Source organism: Dermacentor variabilis, chromosome 11 (assembly GCF_050947875.1).
Source record: "Dermacentor variabilis isolate Ectoservices chromosome 11, ASM5094787v1, whole genome shotgun sequence".
In the NCBI taxonomy this organism is placed as follows: domain Eukaryota; kingdom Metazoa; phylum Arthropoda; class Arachnida; order Ixodida; family Ixodidae; genus Dermacentor; species Dermacentor variabilis.
The window spans coordinates 61,920,446-61,943,904 of record NC_134578.1 but is presented as its reverse complement, the minus strand read 5'-3'; the positions used below and the strand labels follow the sequence as shown (position 1 = coordinate 61,943,904).

Below are 23,459 nucleotides of genomic sequence, written 5' to 3'. Positions count from 1 at the left end.
ACCCGTGTGCTTAGATTTAGGAGCACGTTAAAGAACCCCAGGTGGTCAAAATTTCCGGAGTCCTCCACTACGGCGTGCCTCATAATCAGAAAGTGGTTTTGGCACGTAAAACCCTAAATATTATTATTATTAAGAATAAATTCATTCCCACCAATTATCAAAAGTTTGTATAGGTTGGCCAGCTAATTACTTCTGCATGTCTGAGTTTTGATTGCTCCTACGCGGTTGATCCTATTTAGCCTACCGTACATACAACTTCACAACATTTGTGCTTCTGATCCTGACCATTTGTGGAGCCTTCTACGGCAAGATGGTAACAGGAGCAATGGGTAGTGTACCAATGTGTCATTGAGCAGCCGGCTTATATTTTTTTCTTCTTTTCCATTTGGAGGGGGTGAACCACAGTATGGACACGTGGTCTGCCAACCCGACAACAAAGACGATTTGAAGATGATGGTGTTGAGGTCGTTCAGGGTTCTCAAGCCGTCTCGTTGCGGCTTCTTCCTCGCCATGCGTTCATTTATTAATAGGAATAAACCATCACTGAAATAGAACAGCGAGCACGGACACGTAGACACATTGAGAGATCCAGCACTCTCAGTTTCTGGCTCCTCTAAGTGCTGTCGCAGAACATTGATCAGTGCCTGTAAATGGTGAAACCGGTGCGATGCGGATGTAACAAAAGCAGGAATGCGGGAAATTGAGCATATGATATTGCCAGGTTGACGAGTTTCCAAAATGTGTCAACGTAATGAGTAAACTTTGATACAGAGAAGTGTAAAACTGCCACAAGGCCTTTTTTGTACCGAGTTGCTCGCATAATTTCGAGAACTTGCTCAATATGCAGGAGGATTTGCCAAACAAGACATGTGTGATGGCAAATTTATTGGAAGAATTTCAGTATTAGGGAGGAGAAAGGTGCACATTATAGGCTCATTCAGCGGCATAACGCAAGCAGCAGAAGCGATGCTAGATGTAACATTTTTTTAAGCCAAACTTGTATTAGCTCCCAAGTGGGGTTGTCTTGGGCACGTAAAAACCCAGTTGCTCCCAGAGCAGAGAAACTGCCGGAAAGGGTGGTTTAATTATTGACATCTGCGTGGGCGGTGGAGGGTGAGTCTTTACCAAGGATTCCAGCTGCATAGGCGCGCGCTGACGCCACGGTCGCAACCAATCAGACCCGTTTCCCTTCCGCCGGGGAGGGCATGGGCAGGAAAGGGGTTCGCGCGTGCTACGCCGGCTTCGTTTTCGTTCTGTCCAGTCCCTGAAAACTGATGGGACTTTCACGCGTTGAGCGTTCCTCCGAGTAAAGGACCGCCTTCGACGAGGGGCGAGACCAACTCACCCATGTTAGGGCTCGCCATCGGCGCACCAATCTAGCCGTTGGGGCCGCCCGAGCCCACACTATCCGACAGCAACGATATGATGATCATGAGCGGAGGGAGCGGGGGACCGAAGCAATTCGGCACCATTGCCTGCTGCTTACTTAACCGTTAGGAAGCTCAGGGGCACACAGGACAAGCTTCACTTATCCCTATTTTTCTGGTAGGGGCAGGGTTGTTATTTTTTATATTGCTTCTTGCTTAGGAGCGTAATCTTTAGCCACTTTGTGAACAGACTTTTACTAATAGAATTCATATTAAGTAGAATTGGTTTCGAGAAACAATGTATTTGCGTTAATATTCCAAATAGTAAGTGGCAAACTTCGTTCCGACTGCGGTGGGTCCCAAGCCACTGCGGCGTGCAATGGCCGCTAGCCTGTTAACGAATTTGAGGAAGACGGCCGCCAGTAGCGCAGGCTCTTACGAGGGAAGACATATGGCTTTATGCATGCGGCATAGGACCCTTCTCGCATCTCCACCCCGACACAAGCATCGGGCTCAAAGAGAGGTCACCCACGATCTCTTGCACGATACCTTTTGCGAGCGCAGCGGGCAGCGTTGCGGTCGTAGCCTGTCGTGTGAATGTGTACGGAACCGCGTAGGTAACACGTAGGTCTCACCGTTACGAAAAAGTTCTAATGACTTTGGTCAAATGGAGACTCTCGAAGAATTTCTCCTACGGTAGTGTGCTTTCGTGTCACCGCTCGAGGAACTTTTCAGCTGCTACCTCACGCACGTACAGAGACCGCCGAGGCGCTCTTTTTGCCATGCCGTTCATCTAACAAGCGGGAGCCAGCTTGGAAAACGCTATGCGACTTCCTCGAGCAGTCAGGCCTTGCCATCTGGCTGCTCTACGCGAACAAGCAGGGTTGGATTTCGGGGCCTAGGCAAAAACAACCAGTTAGACGAAAGACTCATTTTAAACCATTATATTTCATTGAGAATACAGCGATTAACTTAACACCTACCAATCCGCGCCCTTGTAATTTATATTTCCTTTTTCATATAGGTAATATATTAGTAAACAATATTAAAGCGCTGAATGCAGCTCTATGAATTTTTCTACATACTAACTTATCTGAAACCAAGAAAAAATTCAATACTCACCATGTGCCTTTGGTTTCCGTGCTTTGCAGACTAAAATAAGAAATAAACATAGAAGAGGCGCCAAGATATTCATGGCCAATGGGTTGCCTGTGCGCCGAAAGGACTTGGATGCTTCTATTCTCCATTTATCTGCATTGACCGCGTTTTTCAACGCGAAACCAAGAACTACAACGAGAGAGCTCACAATAGAATAATAACTTTATTGTGGTATTGGAAGGAAACGAGTAAAATTTTCTCCTCTTTTTATATGCAAGTTAACCGGGCAGCGTATATTTTTTTGTCATAGCTACATACAGTGAAAGCCGTTCAATCCACTGTTTTATCGCGGTAACGGTGGATTCTAGTTGGATTTGTAGGTGATTTTCCTCATTTTTGCTGACATTATTTCTACTATGTCTTGTTTTTAATAATAATCTTTCCCGGTGCGTTTTTCTTATTCGTACGAAAGTTCGCAGCGCTCGCAAGCAGGCAAAAATAAGGAGTCACTGACAAAACGCTAAGAATAAATTCCATATATTGGGGCCTTTGTGCAAGCAATGTCTTCTTTCGACAATGGGCAGATATATCAGAACTTGCTTCTGAACACGTTGGCATAACTTGCTATCTAGAAGCGTATGGATGCAAGATGTTTTATGTACAATGGGAGGACCATATTTTTTACCGAGATCGCGATTTCTATGCGTGCAATAGACGCTACTTGCTAAGCACGAACCAAGGTTTTATTTGAACGCAACCGCTTCGGAAGCTTCAACATCTAGTCCCCCCCACCTTGGTCGAAGAGAGCGAACGACATCTTTTCGACAATAGTAAACTGCGTTGAATAGCAAGCATTACTTAGTGTTCGAACGATGACGTTTAAAGGTTGTTGGTGCATACGATATGCATAAGCGAATATTTGATGAAAGAATTTAGGCAAATCCACTGACAAAAAGCCTAAGTCCTTTTTGTAGACAGCAGAAAGCAAAACAGCGTACAGAGTACAACAGGAAAATGACGAGGACATCTTGTTTATATTGAAGTAATTCTGCATAACTGGAAATAGTTACAATGAAGCAGTCACAACAATGTATTATTTTTTATTTACAAACACTATGGGATAATAAAACACAACAATGTGGTTATATTCGTTGATAAACAAATTTATCTGCTCAAGCGAATTGCCACGTATGCACCAAAACGTGACGTTAAAAGTAAGCGGCAAGAAATATTTTAGGCTAGGATTCACAAATCAGAGTATGATATTTTTAAGCCTAAGCTCTAGACTCAATTTTATTTTAGACGCGCAGTTCCACAGCAGGTAAAGTCTCGAATAAACATCACCTGAAAAAATGTTCGCAATATCAGAGAGACAGAGCGACACAAGACAGGCATAGGTAGGGGGAATGACCTGCCCAGACGACTACACTACACTTACGGAGCGGGAAGGCGAAGGATAGATAAGAACGCAAGAAAAAGAAAAGACAATAAAGAGGCCTCCAAGGATCTTTTCATGTGAGAGCCATGTATCGCCCAAGTGGCTGAGTCTAGTTTGCCGAGCACATCGTTGACCGTCGAAGGATGGGCAGGGGGCTTGCACAACCCGATTAAGGAATCCCTATTTATTGCTATCAGAAATAGTGAACGCCGCGGCGTGCAATCTTTGGGGGCGCAACGAGACACAAGAGTATATACTGTGCAATATCCCAGCGAATCAATTAGACTTGGACTTGGTGCCGCAGGTGGGTTCGGTTCCCACCTGCGGCAAGTTGTTTTTTCGTCCACTTTAATTTCCATTAATTTATCGTTTCTTCATTCCATTTAATAAGCACAAGTAATTTCCCCTATGTTGTCCTTGGTGTCACTGTTTGTTCGCTTCTCAAGACCTAATACTGTTACGCAAAAACTCAAACAAACGCCTTTTCCAGCGCTTCTACCATTTATAGACCGGCCACGGCGTCAGCCATTCGCGTGTGCTGGCGGGCGAATATCTTGGCGCACACGGAGTGGTGAGCCCGTTTCCTTGCAACAACCCCAGACAGCTCTTGCCTCTGCCGCATAGCGGCACACGCAAGAGGCCGCGTTTCTACCAGAAAGCCCGCCTTTGTGCATAGCGGTCGCCGCCAGTGTTTCCGGGCAAACATGACGGTTACATACGCTGCTGTTTCCGGGAAGCATGAGAAGCAGATAAGGACCCTTAAATGCTATCGCGTTGTACTCTTAAAGCCGAATCTTAAGCGTCCTTGATTCTTTTACTATGAAATTCTTTACAACAGCTCCTAGCAAACAGGAGAGAGTTGAACTGTATTAATAGAAAATTTAAGTGCGTCCGGTATACCGGCAATCGTGAGCGGTTTGCCGGATGAGCGGCGGCATAAAGGAGAGCGGCCAGATTGGTGGCGCCAGCTGGTGGTGCAAAGCTCAACCACCTACACACAGCCAATTACTGTATGCTGCTTAGCTGGCACGTAAATTTTCGACAACGGCGTAATCGCAAACACAATTACGCAACTGCTGAAAATTTCCACCAGCATCGAAGCAGAATAACGTTGGTTACTGCAATTTTAGGTCTGTGTTTGCCTGTTTGAGCTCTACAACAACAGGGGGCTGCACCCCTCCGGTCGCTTACGTTTACGCCCCGGACCATCCGGCAATCCGCCGCAACCGCCCCTGCTTGCCGGAATAGCGGGCACGCAAAATATCTCTAATAACCCATTCTTGCACAACATTCAAAACGCCTTTGTTGAAGCCAGACCACACTACACGTGCCAAAGCGCTCAAGCTGGCGTCTGCAAACCCACGCACGGGCAGGCGTTGTGGCACAGCTCGTGCGTGTAGATACGCGGCACGAGCACAGATACCAGTGCCGGCATAATGTAAAACACTTCCAATCTCCCTTTTAGCCTAAATCCGCAATTATTCCTCCATGATAGGTCGGAATAGCCCAGGCCATCTGGGCAGGTGCCATCCCTATATGCGAGGGAATCGAACAGTTTTGATCTATAAAGACTGATTGATTTTGGATTTGCAAGAAAAACACATTGGTATAGTTTTGCGTTATCTAGGCGCTAATGCTGACATATAACGGCAATCAGGATGCCTCGCGTCCGGTCGTACCTCGCTACGCTGCTGAGGCCGGGAACAATCACTTCTCATTTGGGCAGCTTTATGCCATGCCAGAGAATTCCTTTGTTTTCATTCCTTTTATGCGCCAATTCTAAATACATAATAATCTCGTTTCTCGGTACCCAAGCACATTCAAGAACTGTCATTAACGAATTATGAAACAATCTCGGCCAAGGCGTCAATGAACGAGCCACGTTGTAAAAATATAAGCGAGCCAAGTGAGCTTGCGCTGGCGTGCGTATCTTGTCGATCAAAACCGGCATTCATCGTGAGGCACGGCAGAAGCAATATGGGTAGACTTGAGTTCCCTCAAGCGTCCAAAGGGGTACTTGTCACCTGACCATCACTGTGAGAAGATGCTTGCTAAGCCAGAAGAGACGCAAGAACGAAAATCGGGTGGCCACGCAGCCTTGAACTTCCTGCAGCAGTTCATGACGACGTCATCAATTTTAAAAATGTCTGCTCGAGCCCAATCACTATATTCGCGAATCTTGGACCACAATGCCTTCTAGTGGAGCCAAAGAAAGTAGTTTCCAACTTTCTAGAGCTTCTAATCATCCACTACAGGCCAAGTACGAAAAGAACAATTGGAAATCTGTGATGTCACACTGGCGTGCATGAGCTGCGGTTTTCACGAGAAATGCAAAACTGAAAGTTTGACCTGAGTTTCCTTGTGGTATGTTTTCAACTTATTATCCTTATATAAAAGAAAGTTGTGAAATATTACTTCATTAGTATAAGCTAGTATAGTGTTTCTCTTTAGTGTACCTTTACCACTTCGACTACTGCTCATTCAAGAAATGTGTTTTATTGCTGGACGTTACCAGACGTACGAGTATGTAAATAACCATATTGAATAAATGTTCTTGGTTGACTTCAAACGCAGCAGGTTAGCATTGCGACTGACAAGCTGTAGAAAGCAGTACATGCCGTAGCTGCTGGGCTTCCTGACGCAAAGCTCATGAAGATCTATATGCAGCACTTCCGGTTGTCACGGCTTTCGGCAAAACAAATTCGCATGAGGCGACAAAGCTGTTAACCTATAATACGGTTTCGCATTCTTTATTTGCCGTGGTAACAACATTAACTAGTGCGTGCTATAGAATTAGCTTATTTTTTTTCTCGAGTGCTCCTAGAAATTGAGCGCAAAAGAGGTAAACCTTGTGCTTTTACTTGTTTAGTAAATAAGATTACCCTTGTTCTTGAACGGTGCTCTATTTGTGACTTTATTGGCTCACGGCAAGCAGAATATTTATCTGGCTTCTTTCTTGTTTTATAAATGAATACATCAGTAAAGTTAGAGTGATCCGCAGTCAAGGTGTATCTGAATGTACAGACACTAACTACTTGTGAAGCATTTCGAGAATATTGAAATGTGACCTCAATTCAGGCCCGCAACATCGGGTACACTCGGTTTTCGTTAGCACACTAGTAGTTAGCCCACCACTGCCTGAACTTCAGAATTCCATTTCTGACAAAAGAATAATACGCACAAACGAAGGTTGTCAAACGAGCGTAATTAACAATGCAGACGCTACCAAGGCAACGGCATAAAGTATTTCTGGTCGAGAAATGTATTTTCTTTCGTTACGAAATAACAGCATTCGAATGCTGAATTTATTTAAACTATGGCAAAGAAGTCCGACACGGCTGTGGACGGCACGATGGACGCGGATGAGAAGACGCAACAGCGTAGGCTTAGCCAGTCACACCAGGAACAGCTTCTAGCCCGAGCCCCACTTCAGGAGCACTGGCGATCCGGCTGCGGAGCTCTGCACCGGCGCACTTCTTCCTTACAACTTCCCCCCTCGCTGAAGACGGAGCCGCAAAGGAGGCCTAAGGCGTTGTGAGGACGAAGGGCTCGTGATGCGGCTTCAGCCGATCTACGTGCACAGTTTCGCGGCCTCGGCGACGCAGGTCGGTAGGAGGCGTCAGTGGTTCGATGACGTAGTTCACCGGAGAAGTTTGCTGTAGAACCCGGTAGGGCCCATGGTATCGGGATAAAAACTTCGAGGAGACACCTGGTGTCGAAGTAGGAGGCACCCACAACCTAACGAGAGCGTCAGGCGAAAACTGGTAGTGGGGGCGCCCATCATCATGACGAAATTTCTGTGGGCTTGTTCTTGCGTTGTAAGGGAGCGAGCTAGTTGCCGACAATCTTCTGCATACCGGGCGGCTTCGGAAACAGGTGTACCCTCTGATAAGTCGGGACGGTAAGGAAGAATAGTGTCAATGGGAAATGATGGTTCGCGGCCATATAGAAGAAAGAAGGGAGAAAAGCCCGTCATTGACTGGGGTGCCGTATTGTAGGCGTACGTGACATAGGGAAGGATGAGGTCCCAGTTGGTGTGGTTGGATAATAATGATAATAATATTTGGGTTTTACGTGCCAAAGCCCCTTTCTGATTATGAGGCACGCCGTAGTGGAGGACTCCGGAAATTTTGACCACCTGGGGTTCTTTAACGTGCACCTAAATCTAAGCACACGCTGGTTTTCGCATTTCGCCCCCATCGAAATGCGGCCGCCGTGGCCGGGATTCGATCCCGCGACCTCGTGCTCAGCAGCCCAACACCATAGTGGTGTGGTTGGAGGCGACATACATCGAAAGCATGTCGCCAAGAGTTCGGTTAAAGCGTTCTGTCAATCCGTTTGTTTGCGGGTGATATGCGGTGGTACAGCGATGAATAATGCGGCATTCAGCGAGAAGTTCTTGAATGACATCGGCGAGAAAGACGCGGCCACGGTCGCTCAGGAGTTCGCGGGGAGCGCCGTGACGTAGAACGAAGCGTTGAAGGAGAAAGGAGGCAACGTCACGAGCCGTCGCGGCTGGCAGAGCGGCCATTTCTGCATACCTCGTGAGATGGTCTACAGCTACAATGACCCAGCCATTGCCAGCAGCTGTGTAATGCAGAGGCCCGTAGAGGTCTATTCCAACCCGGTAAAAGGGTCGCGAAGGGCACGGCAAATGTTGCATTGGTCCAGAAGGGCGGCAAGGATCAGGTTTCCGGCGTTGACATTCTGTGCAAGAGTGAATGTACTTTTGCACAAATGTGTACATACCACGCCAATAAAACCTATGACGTAGTCTGGTGTAGGTCTTGAAGAGAGCAGCCTGTGGGCACTGACGGTCGGCGTGGAAAGCGGCGCATACATCAGTGCGGAGCTGCCTAGGTATTACAAGCAGCCATTTGCGGCCGTCGGAACTGTAGTTACGGCGATAGACAATTCCGTCTATCGCCGTAATCTATCTGCTCCAAAGCCATGTCGACAGAAGTGAATGGAAGTGGGTCGTCTAGGACGGACACACTGACAATGTCGGCGTGGACAGGCGAGCGCGAAAGAGCATCGGCATCGGCGTGCTTCTTGCCTGAGCGGTAGACAACCCGGATATCGTACTCTTGGAGCCTCAGTGCCCACCGGGCTAGGCGGCCGCAGGGATCCTTGAGAGACGACAACCATCAAAGTGCGCGGTGATCGGTAACGACATCGAAGGACCGGCCGTACAGGTATGGGAGAAACTTTGTGATGGCCCAGATGATCGCGAGACATTCTTTTTCCGTGACGGAATAGTTTGCTTCAGCTTTCGTCAGAGTGCGGCTCGCGTAACCAACAACATATTCTTGGCAGCCGGGCTTTCGCTGGGCGAGCACAGAGCCAAGACCAACACCGCTAGCATCCGTATGGATTTCCCTGGCACGATGAACGCGGACTAGAAGACGCAACAGCGTAGGCTTAGCCAGTCACACCAGGAACAGCGTCTAGCCCGAGCGCCACTTCAGGAGCACTGGCGATCCGGCTGTGGAGCTCTGCACCGGCGCACTTCTTCTTTCTTACAAAACATTCATTATGTACACAACAAAAAATGAAATTCATGTACTAAAATGATGAACTAAAGAAATGCTACCCTTGATAAATTTTGCACTCCAGCGACATTTCACTGCACTAAACGACGTTTTGCTACCTAAGAATATTGTGTGTATGCGTCACAGACCACTTTTCCTAACATGTTCTTTGATGGTAAAATGTGGCTGGCAGTGTAGCGAATGATAGTGTGAAGAAATCGTAAGGGATATAACTCACTCGCCAACGCCATTCCAGTAGATAAACCAGAACTTGACGGAGGTATTTGATTCCCAGCACTTGAAGCAAAGCTGAGTATTTGACCGTTTCCTTGAGAGCTGCTGGCAGTAAGACTTCCCGATTGATCGTTTGCTGCGCCTGTAAAAGAACGGATGTTCAGAATGAAATGCTTGTGTGTGCTGCTAGAATTTATTGGTATTTGTGGTCGTGATAAACTTTACTGAAAGGGGGAAGGGTACAGGGGGACGTAGCTGAGGGATTGGGCTCAAGTAAAGCCCTTGGCCTGCTTGGCCTTCTCTGCCCAGTCCACCAGCTCAAGCTGTCGGTCGACGTCCGCGGAACTGAGCCAGGCTGTCCAGTCAGTCTCGCTGCTGACGGAGGGATTAGAAAACGGGAGCGAGGTGCATTCCCACATTATGTGTGTGTTCCTGTTTCTGAACAGAGCCTGCATTGGTCGCTTTCCTTGCCCCGTGTGAATCTGTTAATGTACTTTGGGTGTGGGTATGTGTTTGAAATCGCCGATACGCGACCGCTTGCGTTTTATTGAGTTGCTTGGCCGGTGGTGGGAGCGCGCGACGCCTCAAGCGATACCTATGGGCTCTTTCACGATAAGTCTCGCAGGGTTCCTCGTGTCTCTCCTCCTCATTCACGCCGTCCGCATCCGCGGACGAGGCTCGGCGCGCGAGATCTCGAGCTAAACTGTGAGCCGACGCGTTGGCGGGCACAGCCACGAGAGCGCGGGTCCACACGAGGGTTTTCAAGCCGCTTAGTGGGCGTCATGTGTGGACATGGTACGCCTGTTTGGAAATTCTACCACAGACGAAATTGCCGATGGGCTGCTTGGTGTCGCTGATGACGGTATTCGCTTCCGCATGCATGGCCATGGCAATCGCGGTTTCCTTTATGATACGGCTTATAACGCACGAAACCTCGTTTCAGTATTTCAACTACCATTAAATGAATTATTTCTTCGCCAATATAAAACCAAGCCCAATGTCTCATATTTGCCTAGAGGTACGCATGTAGCGCATTGTATTACCCGTTCAGTTGCAACTTCACTGGCACGCGAGATTACAAATGAGCAGCTACTTCTTACGCACGGAAACACAAAGATAATCTGTTTTCAGTAAACGGTGTTGCTGAGTATATTGGTTGAAGTTGTCTTTATTGAGTTGAGGGGTACCTACTGTCAACCGTTTGACTCATTACTCTGATTTTAACGTTGCAGCTACACGCCGGCGCACCTGTTGTATTCTTTGACTTCGCTACAAAAATAAACAGTGTAAGTGCAGTGCTAGTTCTGTGCGCTTCTACTCCCTAGTTCGGAAGTCCCTCTTCCACCTCGCGTTATTATGCACCACTTAGTCTTACCATTAAACATGTACATAGCTCTCAGCGGTGATTTGTCCTATTTCGTATCAACACATTTTTTTTTCAATTTCTCAGTAAAACTAGATTGCTCTAGAGACGTTATTTTATGTACTCAGTCTATATAAGGGTAGAAAAACGCATTTCACCATTATGCTTGTAATGACCCCTGAAACTTCATCTCCAGCGGTGAGGGATATTCTGAATAAGTTTGAACAATGTGAACGTATTGGCCACGTTGGAGCGATTTGTTCAAGGAACGGGCAATCGACTTGTGCAAAAAAATTTACGAGGTGAATTTTACCGTCACTAGCCCTACATGAATCCGCCGCTTCGTGAATGGGGCTAATAATATATAACTGTGGCTCTGTGTTTAGCGAAAGTTTAGGCAAAACGCCATTCAAAAAAGAATTTGAAGTTTTTGGTTTTGCTCTGGTGCACCGTGTCCTTGTTAAGTTGTGTGATAAACAGTCTTAATCAAGACCAGAAACATTTTACACCTAATAGATTGGTAACAGGTACTGCCTATTGCATTTGAATCGTAGTGTTGAATTCTGAGCATTGTATCTAAACCTGCACACATTCTGGTGTTAATACCACTTCACAATATAGGTTTTTACTGGAATTTTGGCAGTCTTTAGCACTCTTTTTGTGACTTAGTTTTTATGGTGCCTGGCTATTTCCTCCTGCTTCGTGAAGCAAAATATATTCTGTTTCTGCACACTTCCAGTCGTGCATATGTTTTTATCGTTCCTCCATAGCGGCAGAAAAACACTTTTCCCTTCATTAACAATCCCATAAAAAGTTGTATCAATCACGAATAATTCCAGCGGCTGTAATCTAGAACAGTTCCTAAACGACACCAAGTAATTCATACTATAGCCACAACCGTGTCAGTGAACGTACTTTTGAAGATCAAGTACTTCAAAGATATAATTGCTTTAGTATTGAGGTATCTTACTCACACTTTTTGCAAGTCCGCCGACACTCTTCTAAGGTAGGAAATTTATTTCCGAAATAAGAACAGCCGTATGACTTGAAGCATGATTCGTCATTCGGATTGTAAATGAATACTGGATGCACTTCGCGGAAGCAGGGGAAACTTGCCACGGGAAAACCGCAAACATCAACTGTAAGAGCAAGGTAATATTACTATACTACAACCTTCTAGATAGTGGCAAGTTTATTTCATCTTCTTGGGTCACTATATGTAAAACATGGATCATGGCAATAACAGTACGGAGCGCCTAGTTTGTCTAAGCAATGAAATGCATCGTCGATGCTTAAAAGTCCGAGTAGGCGGCTGCTTTCTCCAGGAAGCCATTTAGATTTATTGAAACCTTACTGGATGAGTTGCAGACATGTTTACATATTTAGTCAATTCTACGCAGACTTTATTCCTGTTTGCATTCCCTGCAGTCACAAAACACTAGGCATATTTCCCAAGGTACATAGCGAATGAAAGGCCATAAATAGTTTGAAGGTTTGTTATTTCTAGAAATGTTTGCTTAAGCAACTCAAGAAGAACGTGTCCTACCCGGTCACAAATTTGTGAACATTATATTTAACAGTGAATCGAAACGTCTTCAAACGAAATATACACCTACCTGTCCGACACACTCCATCGCAATCCATTTTGTTTAGGAATGGTGCTTCTTCGCTGCAGGTGCGTTGGCACACTCGCTTAATTTCATTGTAGTACCATCGTTTATGGTGGCATTTGTTTAGCGATGTATCGGCTACATGCATCCTGCATCGCATATCTGAGATTTAGAAAAATTAAAGTACAGCAAGAAAGAAAAAAATGAGCGCCAATCATCATTTTGCTCACGTCCATATCCAACGGAATATATTTTATTTTTGTTACAAGCGTTTTATTATTTGAAGGCAAGCAAGTAGGTTACGCTTGAACCGTTTCCTTAAGCGCTCTAAATGTTAATGAGGCAGTTTATTCTAGTCAGTCCAAGAAAATAGGCAACAATGACGCAAAATATTAACGAAAAGAAACAAAGACGTTCTGCTGAGAGGGTATTGGCGGCGTTTAGGTGTTTCTTTCACTTGCTCACGGTGCATTGTTTTTTCTCGTTAATGCTAAAAGTATAGTTCTGCAAACTTAGATTTCTCTAACAAACAAATCTCATAAGTACGATTTTAATACAAATAACATATTTGTGGCATGAGTGCATTCTGAATACACATCGCGTATTGGACTTTTTAATTCATTGTGGGAAGACCACACTTAAACGGTTAAATTGAGCATTCGGAAGAAAGTTGCCGCACATAGTCTCCCTTGAGAATCGCCTTATTACCTTCATGACACCGGGCGCCTTAGTACTACACGGAAGCGATATCAACACGTTTCTTTCATACACTTTAAGCAAACGACTTATGCTTCATACGGCCTACATTACCATCCATTGATTTAACATTCGCTATTAAGTTCACAAGGTCATAGCCTTCCTAATGGTTGAAACTATAACAACCGCTCACCCCTAGTTGATGGTGTATGCCTTATTTGTATTTTGAGAATTGGTAGCATTGGCGCTGTAGGATCCTGTTGGCCCAGCAGTATATCAAAATAGCTTGGTTGGCCGGTTCCTTGAGCATTGCTTACTCCGGGAGTTTTGATATCTTGCTTTCCTGCGCGAGTAAATACAGCGTTTGAAGTTTTTTCTGTTGCTTCATTTCAGACAGCGAGACAAGTAGATATGTACAGAGGTCCAAAATATACCGTTGAAAAGCATGGAATCCTGACAGGGCGGGTGTCCGCCAAAATGCCAGACATTCCCAAAATGACAAAATGCTTACTGTAGTACAGAGCAAAACCAGAATAAAAAAACTATACTAAAGCGTTGAAAGTACGCATGAATCCAAAGGACAAGTTGTATAACGCAAGTAAACAAAAGCGATACATTTCTTTTTGTGACTTCAATAAATAAAAAAACTACACCAAACAAAGAATAATTTACAGCTTACGGGACACAAGAAATTGTGTATCAATTTATTCGCAATGCAAATTTACTTTTCTCTGATATTGCACCTGGTATTTCGTTATGTAACTTACGCTTTTGAATTTCGCAGTCCACTGTCATGTTGACCCATACTGGCGTTGGTGCGGTACAGTAACGTCAAATCTTTGTCTCTCTTAATAGCGACTACAAGATCGAAAGTGGTGCTTGAGTAGTACCTCTAAAGCGTTGCTGTACTGCTAAAGAGTCGGTCACAACGAGGTTAGTGTCAGTCTTGCAAACCTGTATACTTCGTGTATCTGCACTGTCGGACTGAATCCGTTTCTCTGTCGCAGATATTGAGTATGACTATCATAAGCAAACACCTATTTGCTACTGGTGTCCCAATTTTTTAAAGCATTTTCTAAAGCAACGTAGCCATGGCCCAAATTTTCCGCGGCATCTAAATCGCGAGCCATTCTTCGCCTCGACAATGATGTAATCGTCTTCCAAAGGGGGAGCCATACCTCGCCTAAGGCAGATGTTTAAAAAAAATGTGGCTTCAAGCGTCGAACAGCTCACGAGGTGTTTTCGCAAGTTGTGTCTACATTTCTGGACACAGTATGTTGTCTTCAACATTCTTTTCAATTTCTTGCTTTTTTTTCTATCAGCTCCTGAAATAATGCGGCGTAGCACTGCGAAGAGGTAATGACCAAAGTATTGAGGCCGTGTAGTTGTTCCTGTGCCTGTAGTATAATGCCGCGGATGTATTCGCTGGTGTGCTGAGCGGGGCTGCCGATTTTACGCCCGCTACGATCAAAGGCGATGGCTTCCGCGTCGCAGCGCTCGTACACTGACGCGTATATTTTTTCAGCGCGAGTGCGGGTCGCTCCTGGTGGTTCCCTTCGTGTTCGTCGAGGCGAGATTGGTGGCCGTAGTAACGGAGCACCCAACCACGTGTGCTGCCTTTCCTGTACGGATATTCTGCTGTTGGCAAAACTCAGCAGTTACGATTTGAGTGACAGACACAAGATGTGCGTGCGTGTTTTGGCCAGCGGATTCGCTGAACTTTTAAAAGCAGTCAACCACTTTCTTGCGTACATTTTGCTAGGGTAGAGGAGAAGTTACTAACAAACATTACAGAAATCTGCGCATAAGTTTTACGTAATCTGACTCACCAGTTGGGAATTGGGTCATTGGAAGTTTTTTGCGAGTATTCATCTTCGACTTTGTCGGTGGCATTGAACTTACACTGTTTCGTTTGCCAAGGAGCAGAGGAGGCTGGATATTTGTTGCAGGGTTCGTAGACTGGGTGTTTCCTGTGGCAGTTGGAAAATTTTCTCTCGTGAACCTCTCCATGATGGCTGCTATGTGAAAGCGCAGATGACATGCATTCTTCTTGAAGCTCTAAAATAAATCAGGAGCGTCTGTGCAGTTCATAATATTACCGTAACACCTTCATGCAGGTGGTTCGCCATAGACTAAACAATGCTACCTCACATTTGAAAATATGTAAGTACTTGTAGTATGCGAACAAGAAACGACTCAGCTGAGGTATTACGACTTCAATGTTGTAATATTTCGCGTGCTCTATAAATATCAGAAAGCGGTTGCTTTTTTGCATTGTTATAATCGTTAGCATTAGGAGCGTTGAAATTGTTGCCAGTAGGAAAACAACAATGGTACACGGCAATCAGTATTAGCAATTACCAACGAATGTGGTTGAAATGAATATTGTGCACCAAAAGGAGCGCGGCAGAAAACAAAATGCTTGAACAAAGAAAACCAATGTGTAGTGCTTCTTGCATTTGTTCATCATACGAAGAATGAAACAAAGGCCCTATAAAAGTCCCTTTAGGACAATAATGTGCGCCTACTTATATAAAATGAATCATGAATTGGTTTTATACATTATTCTAGTAACTAGCACTTAAAACTGGACAGATAATGAACCCAAGTCAAGCATGCCGACCATGAGCAACTTGATATTGCTTGATTTGTAGAAAGATTTATAGTCTGATGATAAATATAAAATGCTGGAAAAGAACGGTATTTTAGAGTGACTGAAATTGGCAAAAATGGCATGGCTGAAGCGTTATGTATTGTGACCGGTTAGCTGTACGTGGAAAGAGTGAGATGAATTATATTCCCCCACCTTGTTGAAAGATGTACAGATCTCGCCCACACCGGGAGATGTGTAAATAACTGTTCGATGAATCGCAGAAGCTTTGAAAGGCTGACCGTTTTTTAAATTTATAACAACAGTGTAAAGATTGTTAAAGTCAGCTAAGCGATATCAGGATGAAAGTGCTGTCGAGGCACAGCAGTTGTACTAGGCAGTAGAGAACCAGCTTGTTTTATGCTGAAGTGATGCTGATTATTGTGAGACTTCATGCCTCCACAGGAGGGTCCACATGGCCTTTTCCTCTGCATTGGCTAATGAACAGAGTATTTATGGGGTCTCGCTTACCTAGCAAAGCTTTCAAAAAGGCATGCCTTTCCTCTTTAAGTAAGAGGTGTGTTCGAAAACATAAAAGGGTGATTTTTTCCGCATAACAAATAACTATTCTTTATTCTCGTAAATACGAAAATGCTGAAAGTACCTTGTAACAACGCCGAAGCATGTCTCAAATTCATGCCAATGAGGTATTTCTTTAAATATTATGCCACCGAATACAGCAGGCTTAAACTGGGCTTGACCTACAGAATGATCAGTGAACATAAATGATGACAACTCTAGTAATTTAGGCAGCTTATACGGCCGAGTCTAGTCATTGCTGGGCAATGCCAACGCAAGAAAAATAAACAAAAGCGCGTATTTTTTGGAACATGGTTACTTACGCTGCACGCAAGTACGTAGGCATTCTCCTAAAGTAGGAAACTTATTTAGGAAGTATGTGCAATCATAAGTCAGGAAACAACTTTCCTCTTTGGGACTGTAGACGTACACCGGAAACACATGGTTGAAGCAGAGGGCACTTGCCACCGGGAAATCGCAAACATCGCCTGCATTCGTAAACACATTTTGAAAAATGTTAGGCAGCTACACGCCAAAGTTGCCATAATATTTTTTTCAAGTCATTAATAAATAGGTGCGTAGCAGTTAAATATACTCACAAGCGAGTCACACTCCGAAGTAGAGAGCAACCACCATTATGTGTGAAGTTTTTTTTGTTTAAACCGGAACACTCTTTGTTCGATATAAGAATATAGAGAGAGTTGCAAATGTAAGAATGGATAGCTTTAGAGAGATAATTAGGAATAATTTTAGCAAAGATGTATATAATAAAACCGTATTTTTACACAGAATAAGCACTTTTGGGAAATTGCATTTCGCTTGGGGAGCTTTTAGGTCACCTTCCATTTTATTGGTCATTAAGTAATCATAGGTCTTAAACGAGAAGCCCTCCAGTCTGTTTAATGTTAAAGCAGAAATTTTTATTCTCATTGGCGAGGACATCCGCAATATAATCAAGCAGATACCACTACATTTCTTTCTTTTTCATCATTAGATAATCGGATCTCTGTTTGCGCCACAGCAATATGAAAAACTTTGCAATTTTAGCTTGAAAGATCACTTTTGAATATAGGTTACACGAAAAAAAAGAGTCCGAATATATGCTTAAATAGGCAAACTTTTATACCACTTGTCAATACATGGCATATCAAACCTCCTTGCAGTAATCTTATGTACGATTACCGAGTGTATGTCTTTTTCATAATTATGCTGAAGTCTGTAATAGGCTAGTGTGTTGAAGTGTGTCAGTTTACTAAAATAAAGGAGACAAAAAAATGCATGGCTCAAGTATATATTTTGTTGACGGAGCTACGTCTTTCTTTGTATGATTCGAGATAACTAACATGTAGATATATGCTTGTACCATCTGCGGTTCTCAAACACGGTGACATTTTGGGTACCGCCATATTTTTTTACCAGTTATGCACAACAAGGATAAAGCGTCGAGTGAAAGAATGCAGGTGTAGTTCTATGTACTTCAACAGACCTTTACTTGAGTATTGTTAAATTTACACGCACCAATGCATCCGCATAATTTGGTTGACGTGGACTCGAGGCAAGAACTCTCACGTAGCGCATTTCTTTCCCGTGCATGTTAAAGAAGCCGAGGTGTTAAAAATTTATCAGCAGCTTGCAGCAACAGCTGACTGCTCAGTTGCGGCACCTTGAACTCCATAATTTGTCTCCATTTAACGTATTACGAAGTACATTAGGATTGGATCACATCGATGTAAAGGACAAAAGCATCAATGATAATTACGCAAAATACTGGACACTCTTTGTGCAGAAAATACGATAACTGGAATCTTCTAAAGCATCGCGGCACAGCTTTGCAAGCTTGCGACCTACCGAGTTATTCATGCTATAACCTAGAGTTCCCGGATCAATTAACCGTTTCTACAATAACATGCATTAGCCAAACTCGGTTTTTGTGAAAGGAAGGGTTCGTAAGGGTCGACTACGCAATCGACGGATAAGGATATTTCTAAATCATTATCATGAAGTACTTATCACACTGCAGAAGATATTAGGAACTATATTCATATCTCAAAATTGAAATGTGATGAGGGTCTTGTTCGATAATTCTGGCGCACGTACGCTTCTGCCATTGTGTAGCAAATAAAAAAAATACACAACAATATGAACATTCGCTGCGAAACGGGGTGTCAAACGTCATAGAACATATTTCTGTACAAATGCCGAACACTATAGCATTCTTAATTTGTACTGGCTATTGAAGAGCGTCGATTCGATAAACAAGGAAGTCACATTTTCGTCCTATTGACGAAGTATTGATAGTGATACCAAAGCTTTAAACAAGTAGACAAATGAAGAGTCGTAGTTTTATTGGCCCAATAAATTTCATCCAACATTTACTTACAAGTTTAGTCAACACGTGGTGCCCTGTGGGCACAGGCAAGCATGGACAGATATCAGATTATGACAGCTGACAGTTTCTGTCTGTTCGCACTTGGGTTGCGTGGCCCATGTGATCTCGAGTTGGTGTCGGGCCGGGGCTCTCATCAGTACAGGTTGAGGGAAGGAAGAGCATCATTATGCAGGTATTTGCATCACCCGAGGACCTCAGTCAACAGACTACAGCGCTCCTAGGTCTACCGGCTTGCCAGGTTTGCGTCCATCCCCTTTTTCCCTTTCTCTATGCGGTGGCCAAGATCCCACCAATGCATGAACCCTGGATCAAATTATTACTCAAACACGCACTTGCACTTGGATAGATGCGTTTCTTCTTCTCAAAGGTCAGTGTCATTTGACGGATCAGGAATGTAGAGATTGAGCGCTGAAAACCGATGATAACTCTGGCAACCCTTTTAGGAACCTGGCCGTTCTTTAAGATCACGTTCTCTGAACCTACTCAGAGTCTGACTCCGAAGATGGGAGACTGCCTGTACGCCGTGTGGTAATTCCTTCCCCGGGTCGTTTTTGTTGGCTGAAGGGGGGGGGGGGGGTGTTGACTGGGGCTGGCTTCGGTGGTCGGAACGTAACTTCCTGCAGGAGCGATGTCATAACAGCGTTCTAAATTTGCACGTGTTGTGGTGAAGCTTCCTTCATCCTGCACGTACAACACGTGACAAGAATACCTTGATGAAAAGGGCAGCAATGGTGATTGAATGCGTCATGCTGCCTCTGGCCTCAGCGTATCTCTCAAACTTAAAATTACGTGACATCGAAGAATAGGCGCGCGGTAAAACAGTCCCACTCAAAGGTACCAGCCGTCTGCGCTCTGCTTGCTTTTGCATGCGCTGAAGATTACGTCCAAGAAATGACGCTCGGGCTCAGGCTCTGCATCACCATGCGGAACCACGGGAGCGCTAGAAAGGGGACGTGTGCTCATTTGCTTCCCTTCCACCCCCTCCCCTTTTACGGCGCGCTTTATTACGTTAGCATGCACTCACGATGTGCTCGCCCTTGCGCTGGCAACACTAGCTAAGTGGAAGACGGCGCAAATCAAGTAATCATCATTCTCGGCTCACCTGTTCAAGTGTTCCCTCGCAACTACAGCATATGGCGTGCGGGGCGCAGTATGATCTTATTGCCCTTGAACTTTATACGGAACCTCATGGCAACCTCAACGCCAACGGCGGAAATGTTACTTTGGTGTCCTCCTTAGAGCAGTCGCAATAAAACGGCACAGAACTCCAGTAGGACTGAATTAGACTGTTCTACAGACGGTCGTTGCAAATCTGGCACATCAGTTAGGACACGCATAACACAATCTGTATTGCGACGTCACACAGGCACTACAAAAATACGACTGTCGTGTAGATACCATCTTATAGTTCCAGATTAAGCGTTCTTAATAAAGCTAAGTGGGCGAGTATACAAAAATCGTCATAAAGCTCCTCTCGCTTTCAGGCTTGTGCTTGATTGCCCACGTAACTTGCAGTGACCTTGGTCAAGGGCAGGACTCTTTGCGGCAGACAGAAGAAATGTGTAAGTGCTCCATATTGGGGGTTAGCAGCATGTCCCCATCAGGTACCACTCAGCAAGTGGTCCTTACCCGAGGCCATCGGGCGGTAGAGAACACACGGCCACCAAGGTGGAAAGGACCGGTTCAACGAACCAAGCCCCGGCGGGACAAGGACGTTGATGCATCTTCAGTGTTGCATTACCGAGCCACAACAATTGAGAAGACCATGCCATAGACACACCAAATTACTGGATCACCAGGAGAACTGCATCTTCTTTGAGAAGAGGTTCCTGGAGTGGTACACCTGGGGAGGCAGCTGCTTCTTCCGTCTCAGCCACTGTGGTTCTCCCGGCGCTCATTCTTGTACACTTCTTTTTGACAATCACCGTCCGATCGTTTTACGGCACTCGCGAATGCTTCAGGAGGTACTTCAAGACAACGATGCTATACTAAAACACATACGTCTGAAACAATACGCAGAAATGCGGCTAAAATAATTCAATTTTGGATTGGGCCATTTATTTTTTCTAATGCTCATTTTTATAGACTTATATATTGTTTTCTGTGACTGATACGTGCCAAGTAATGCTGATGCCCAATAATTATGCGCAAGGCATGTGAGTGTGTGGCAAGAGCAAGATGGATTTATTTCCAAATTAATGCAGTATAAAAACCAAAAGAAAAGATTGGATAAAAATTTGCTCACCACTTCGGCATATTCCCTGGCATTCTATTTTGCTTGTGAAGGGTGCTGTTGCGCTGCAACTAGGAAGGCAGACTTTATTTTTCCAATTAAAGAACCACCGCTGGCGAGGACATTCGCTTGATGTTGCGTTAAGAATAATTTTGCACCGGTCATCTGACTCGAAAAAATGAGAAAGGTGGGTACAGCGTTATGACAGAAATGTAGACAGCAAATAAAATTGAAATAATTACACTCTGCTAACTTGGAACTACTATACATATACAGTTCAAACGTTCTTGACTCTTTGGGGTGAGAATCAATGTATTATATAATTTTTCCGGTATCACTTCCTTAAGAATATAGCCGGTAGATAGCACTGAAGACACTGAAGTAACGAAAGCGAACGGCGATCGCTACACCGAGCATCCGCGCTGAGGCACTGCCCTCAAGCCACCGAAATGTTGCGTAATCCTTTCCTTTGACCTTTATCGTCTGGTGAACAGAGAACTGTGATGCATTCGTTAAGCAATACTTTGTACTGAGCAGCGTCACCGCGAAGATCTCAAATGTAACGGTTCCTTTATTGCTTGCTATGTGTCTCATCGGCCGATATGGTTACTTAAACTACAAATTGCTACACTTTTTTTTCTGGTACTCAATGCCATAAATGGGGCCAGTATAGCTTTCCCAAAATAAATTCGCCTTTACACAAACAGGGACAAAAATGTATTACTTTATTAGCTTGACTAAATTTTAGTCGTCGTTACGGAGAGGATAGGAACATATATGGCCTAAATTATTCTTAGATTGTAGCACAATACCGGTAGAGCAGCAGCATGCTTATTTTTATAACTTCTCTGGCAACTGCTCCTTCGCGTATCCTCTTGCTCGAAGTCTAAGTCAATTTATTTCCTTTACTACAGTTTTAATGGCGTCGGTGTTCGCTGTGAGAAATACTGCTAACGAGCTCCACTTAGTAGTGAACGAGTTCGAATAATGACTGAGCTGCTGTTTTCTTTTCTTGCAATAGAGCACAGATAAAGCTTCTCATCTTCTCGGGCCTATGGTCGATGCTCTTTATGTTTACCCCTTAGGCTAGGTAAATTATCTTTAACACAAGTTCTACGTAAATATTAGAATGCTTTTTATTGATTGCTCGCACGTCCAGCTTGGTTATTTTCGATGAAATACTACACCAATTAGTTTAATGCGTAGTAACCCCTCGACTTCTGAATGTAAAACCACCACTTTTGTAAAAGTACCCACTGCTCTAGGATAATGCAGCAGCCGCCACGGTTGCTAGCGGAAAACATGCCATATGTATTCGTATTATGAGTGCTAGCTAGCACAGGATACTAAGAGAATAGCGTGAAATATCACTAAATAGTTATTATTCTGAAGTAATATGAATATGGGGGGACCAGCAAGAGAAATGTTCTTCACTTGCCAGTATAATTTTTCAAGTTACAGGAACGAAATGAGCGAGTTCTAAGAGCGTAAAGCACTAAAAATAAAATATAATTATTACAAACAAGTACGCGTCTGTTATATCTGTTCATGTTTTTCTTCGTCTTTGCGTCAACAGAGAACAGCCAGTAAGCTAGCGAACTCGCCCACATGAACACACTTTATGAGAAAATAGCATAAAAGAAGTTGAGCTAATACTTGTACTTATAGTTATTACCTATACCAATATTTATTGTTCGATCTTGATCAACTATAGGGTACATTTATTAATCTTAATATGTGGCGCTCATTTCATCATTGTGAATTTCCAGAAAATGAGTTAATCTATAAAAGTGTGAAAAGTTATAGTACTCACCGTGCGTTTTAGGCCTCGATGAGTCACAGAGTTCCACAAATATTAAAAAAGACAACGCTTTGCAGATATGCATGACGGCTGTACTCTTTTTCTTGGCCCACATAGCACGTGGCTATCTCCGTTCCCATTTGGCTGCATACTCAACACCTACACAAAAAAAAGAAACCGCTATCCTGGGCTGACGATGCGAACATAATACAATTGTTCTCTCGCAGCAAGTTCTGTATGTCTGCTCCCGCATATTGTTCACAAGCTAGGCATGGTTTCCCGGATTGTGTATTCTTGATGGAAAATTCTCATGCCTTTGCTGTACGTCGCACACAGGGAATAGGCTTTCTGGTATGATCGTCTGGTTGACAATGTTTTGGAGATTTCGCGGACAGTTTTAGACTCGTAGTATTTCCAACAACGATTTTTCCGGTCTGTACCTGTAGCCTTCATCGTATGCGATCCTAGAGCTTTGCTAGATAAATTGCTCTCCTGATAATACCGGAAGCCTACAGGTGTTCACACGCGGT

General features: G+C 44.3%; 1 protein-coding gene across 10 annotated transcripts in view; it reads right to left on the bottom strand.

Moving 5' to 3' along the window:
* Positions 1 to 23,079, bottom strand: part of LOC142564865 (uncharacterized) — a 92,735-nt gene extending 69,656 nt beyond the window's left edge. For 4 of the 10 annotated variants that reach the window (XM_075676045.1, XM_075676044.1, XM_075676047.1 and 1 more), the window contains exons 1-8: positions 22,942 to 23,078; positions 21,141 to 21,293; positions 16,830 to 16,994; positions 15,167 to 15,307; positions 13,531 to 13,680; positions 12,648 to 12,803; positions 12,006 to 12,170; positions 9,673 to 9,810 (exon numbers count right to left, since the gene is read on the bottom strand). In XM_075676045.1, the coding sequence (XP_075532160.1) occupies positions 9,673 to 9,810; positions 12,006 to 12,170; positions 12,648 to 12,803; positions 13,531 to 13,680; positions 15,167 to 15,307; positions 16,830 to 16,994; positions 21,141 to 21,293; positions 22,942 to 23,044 (1,171 nt within the window). In that variant the 5' untranslated portion in view covers positions 23,045 to 23,078. Of the gene's footprint in view, positions 1 to 338; positions 513 to 2,489; positions 2,649 to 9,672; positions 9,811 to 12,005; positions 12,171 to 12,647; positions 12,804 to 13,530; positions 13,681 to 15,166; positions 15,308 to 16,829; positions 16,995 to 21,140; positions 21,294 to 22,941 lie in introns of those variants that run through there. The other 6 variants (XM_075676048.1, XM_075676051.1, XM_075676049.1 and 3 more) reach the window with 4 other exon arrangements.
* Positions 23,080 to 23,459: the final 380 nt, after the last annotated feature.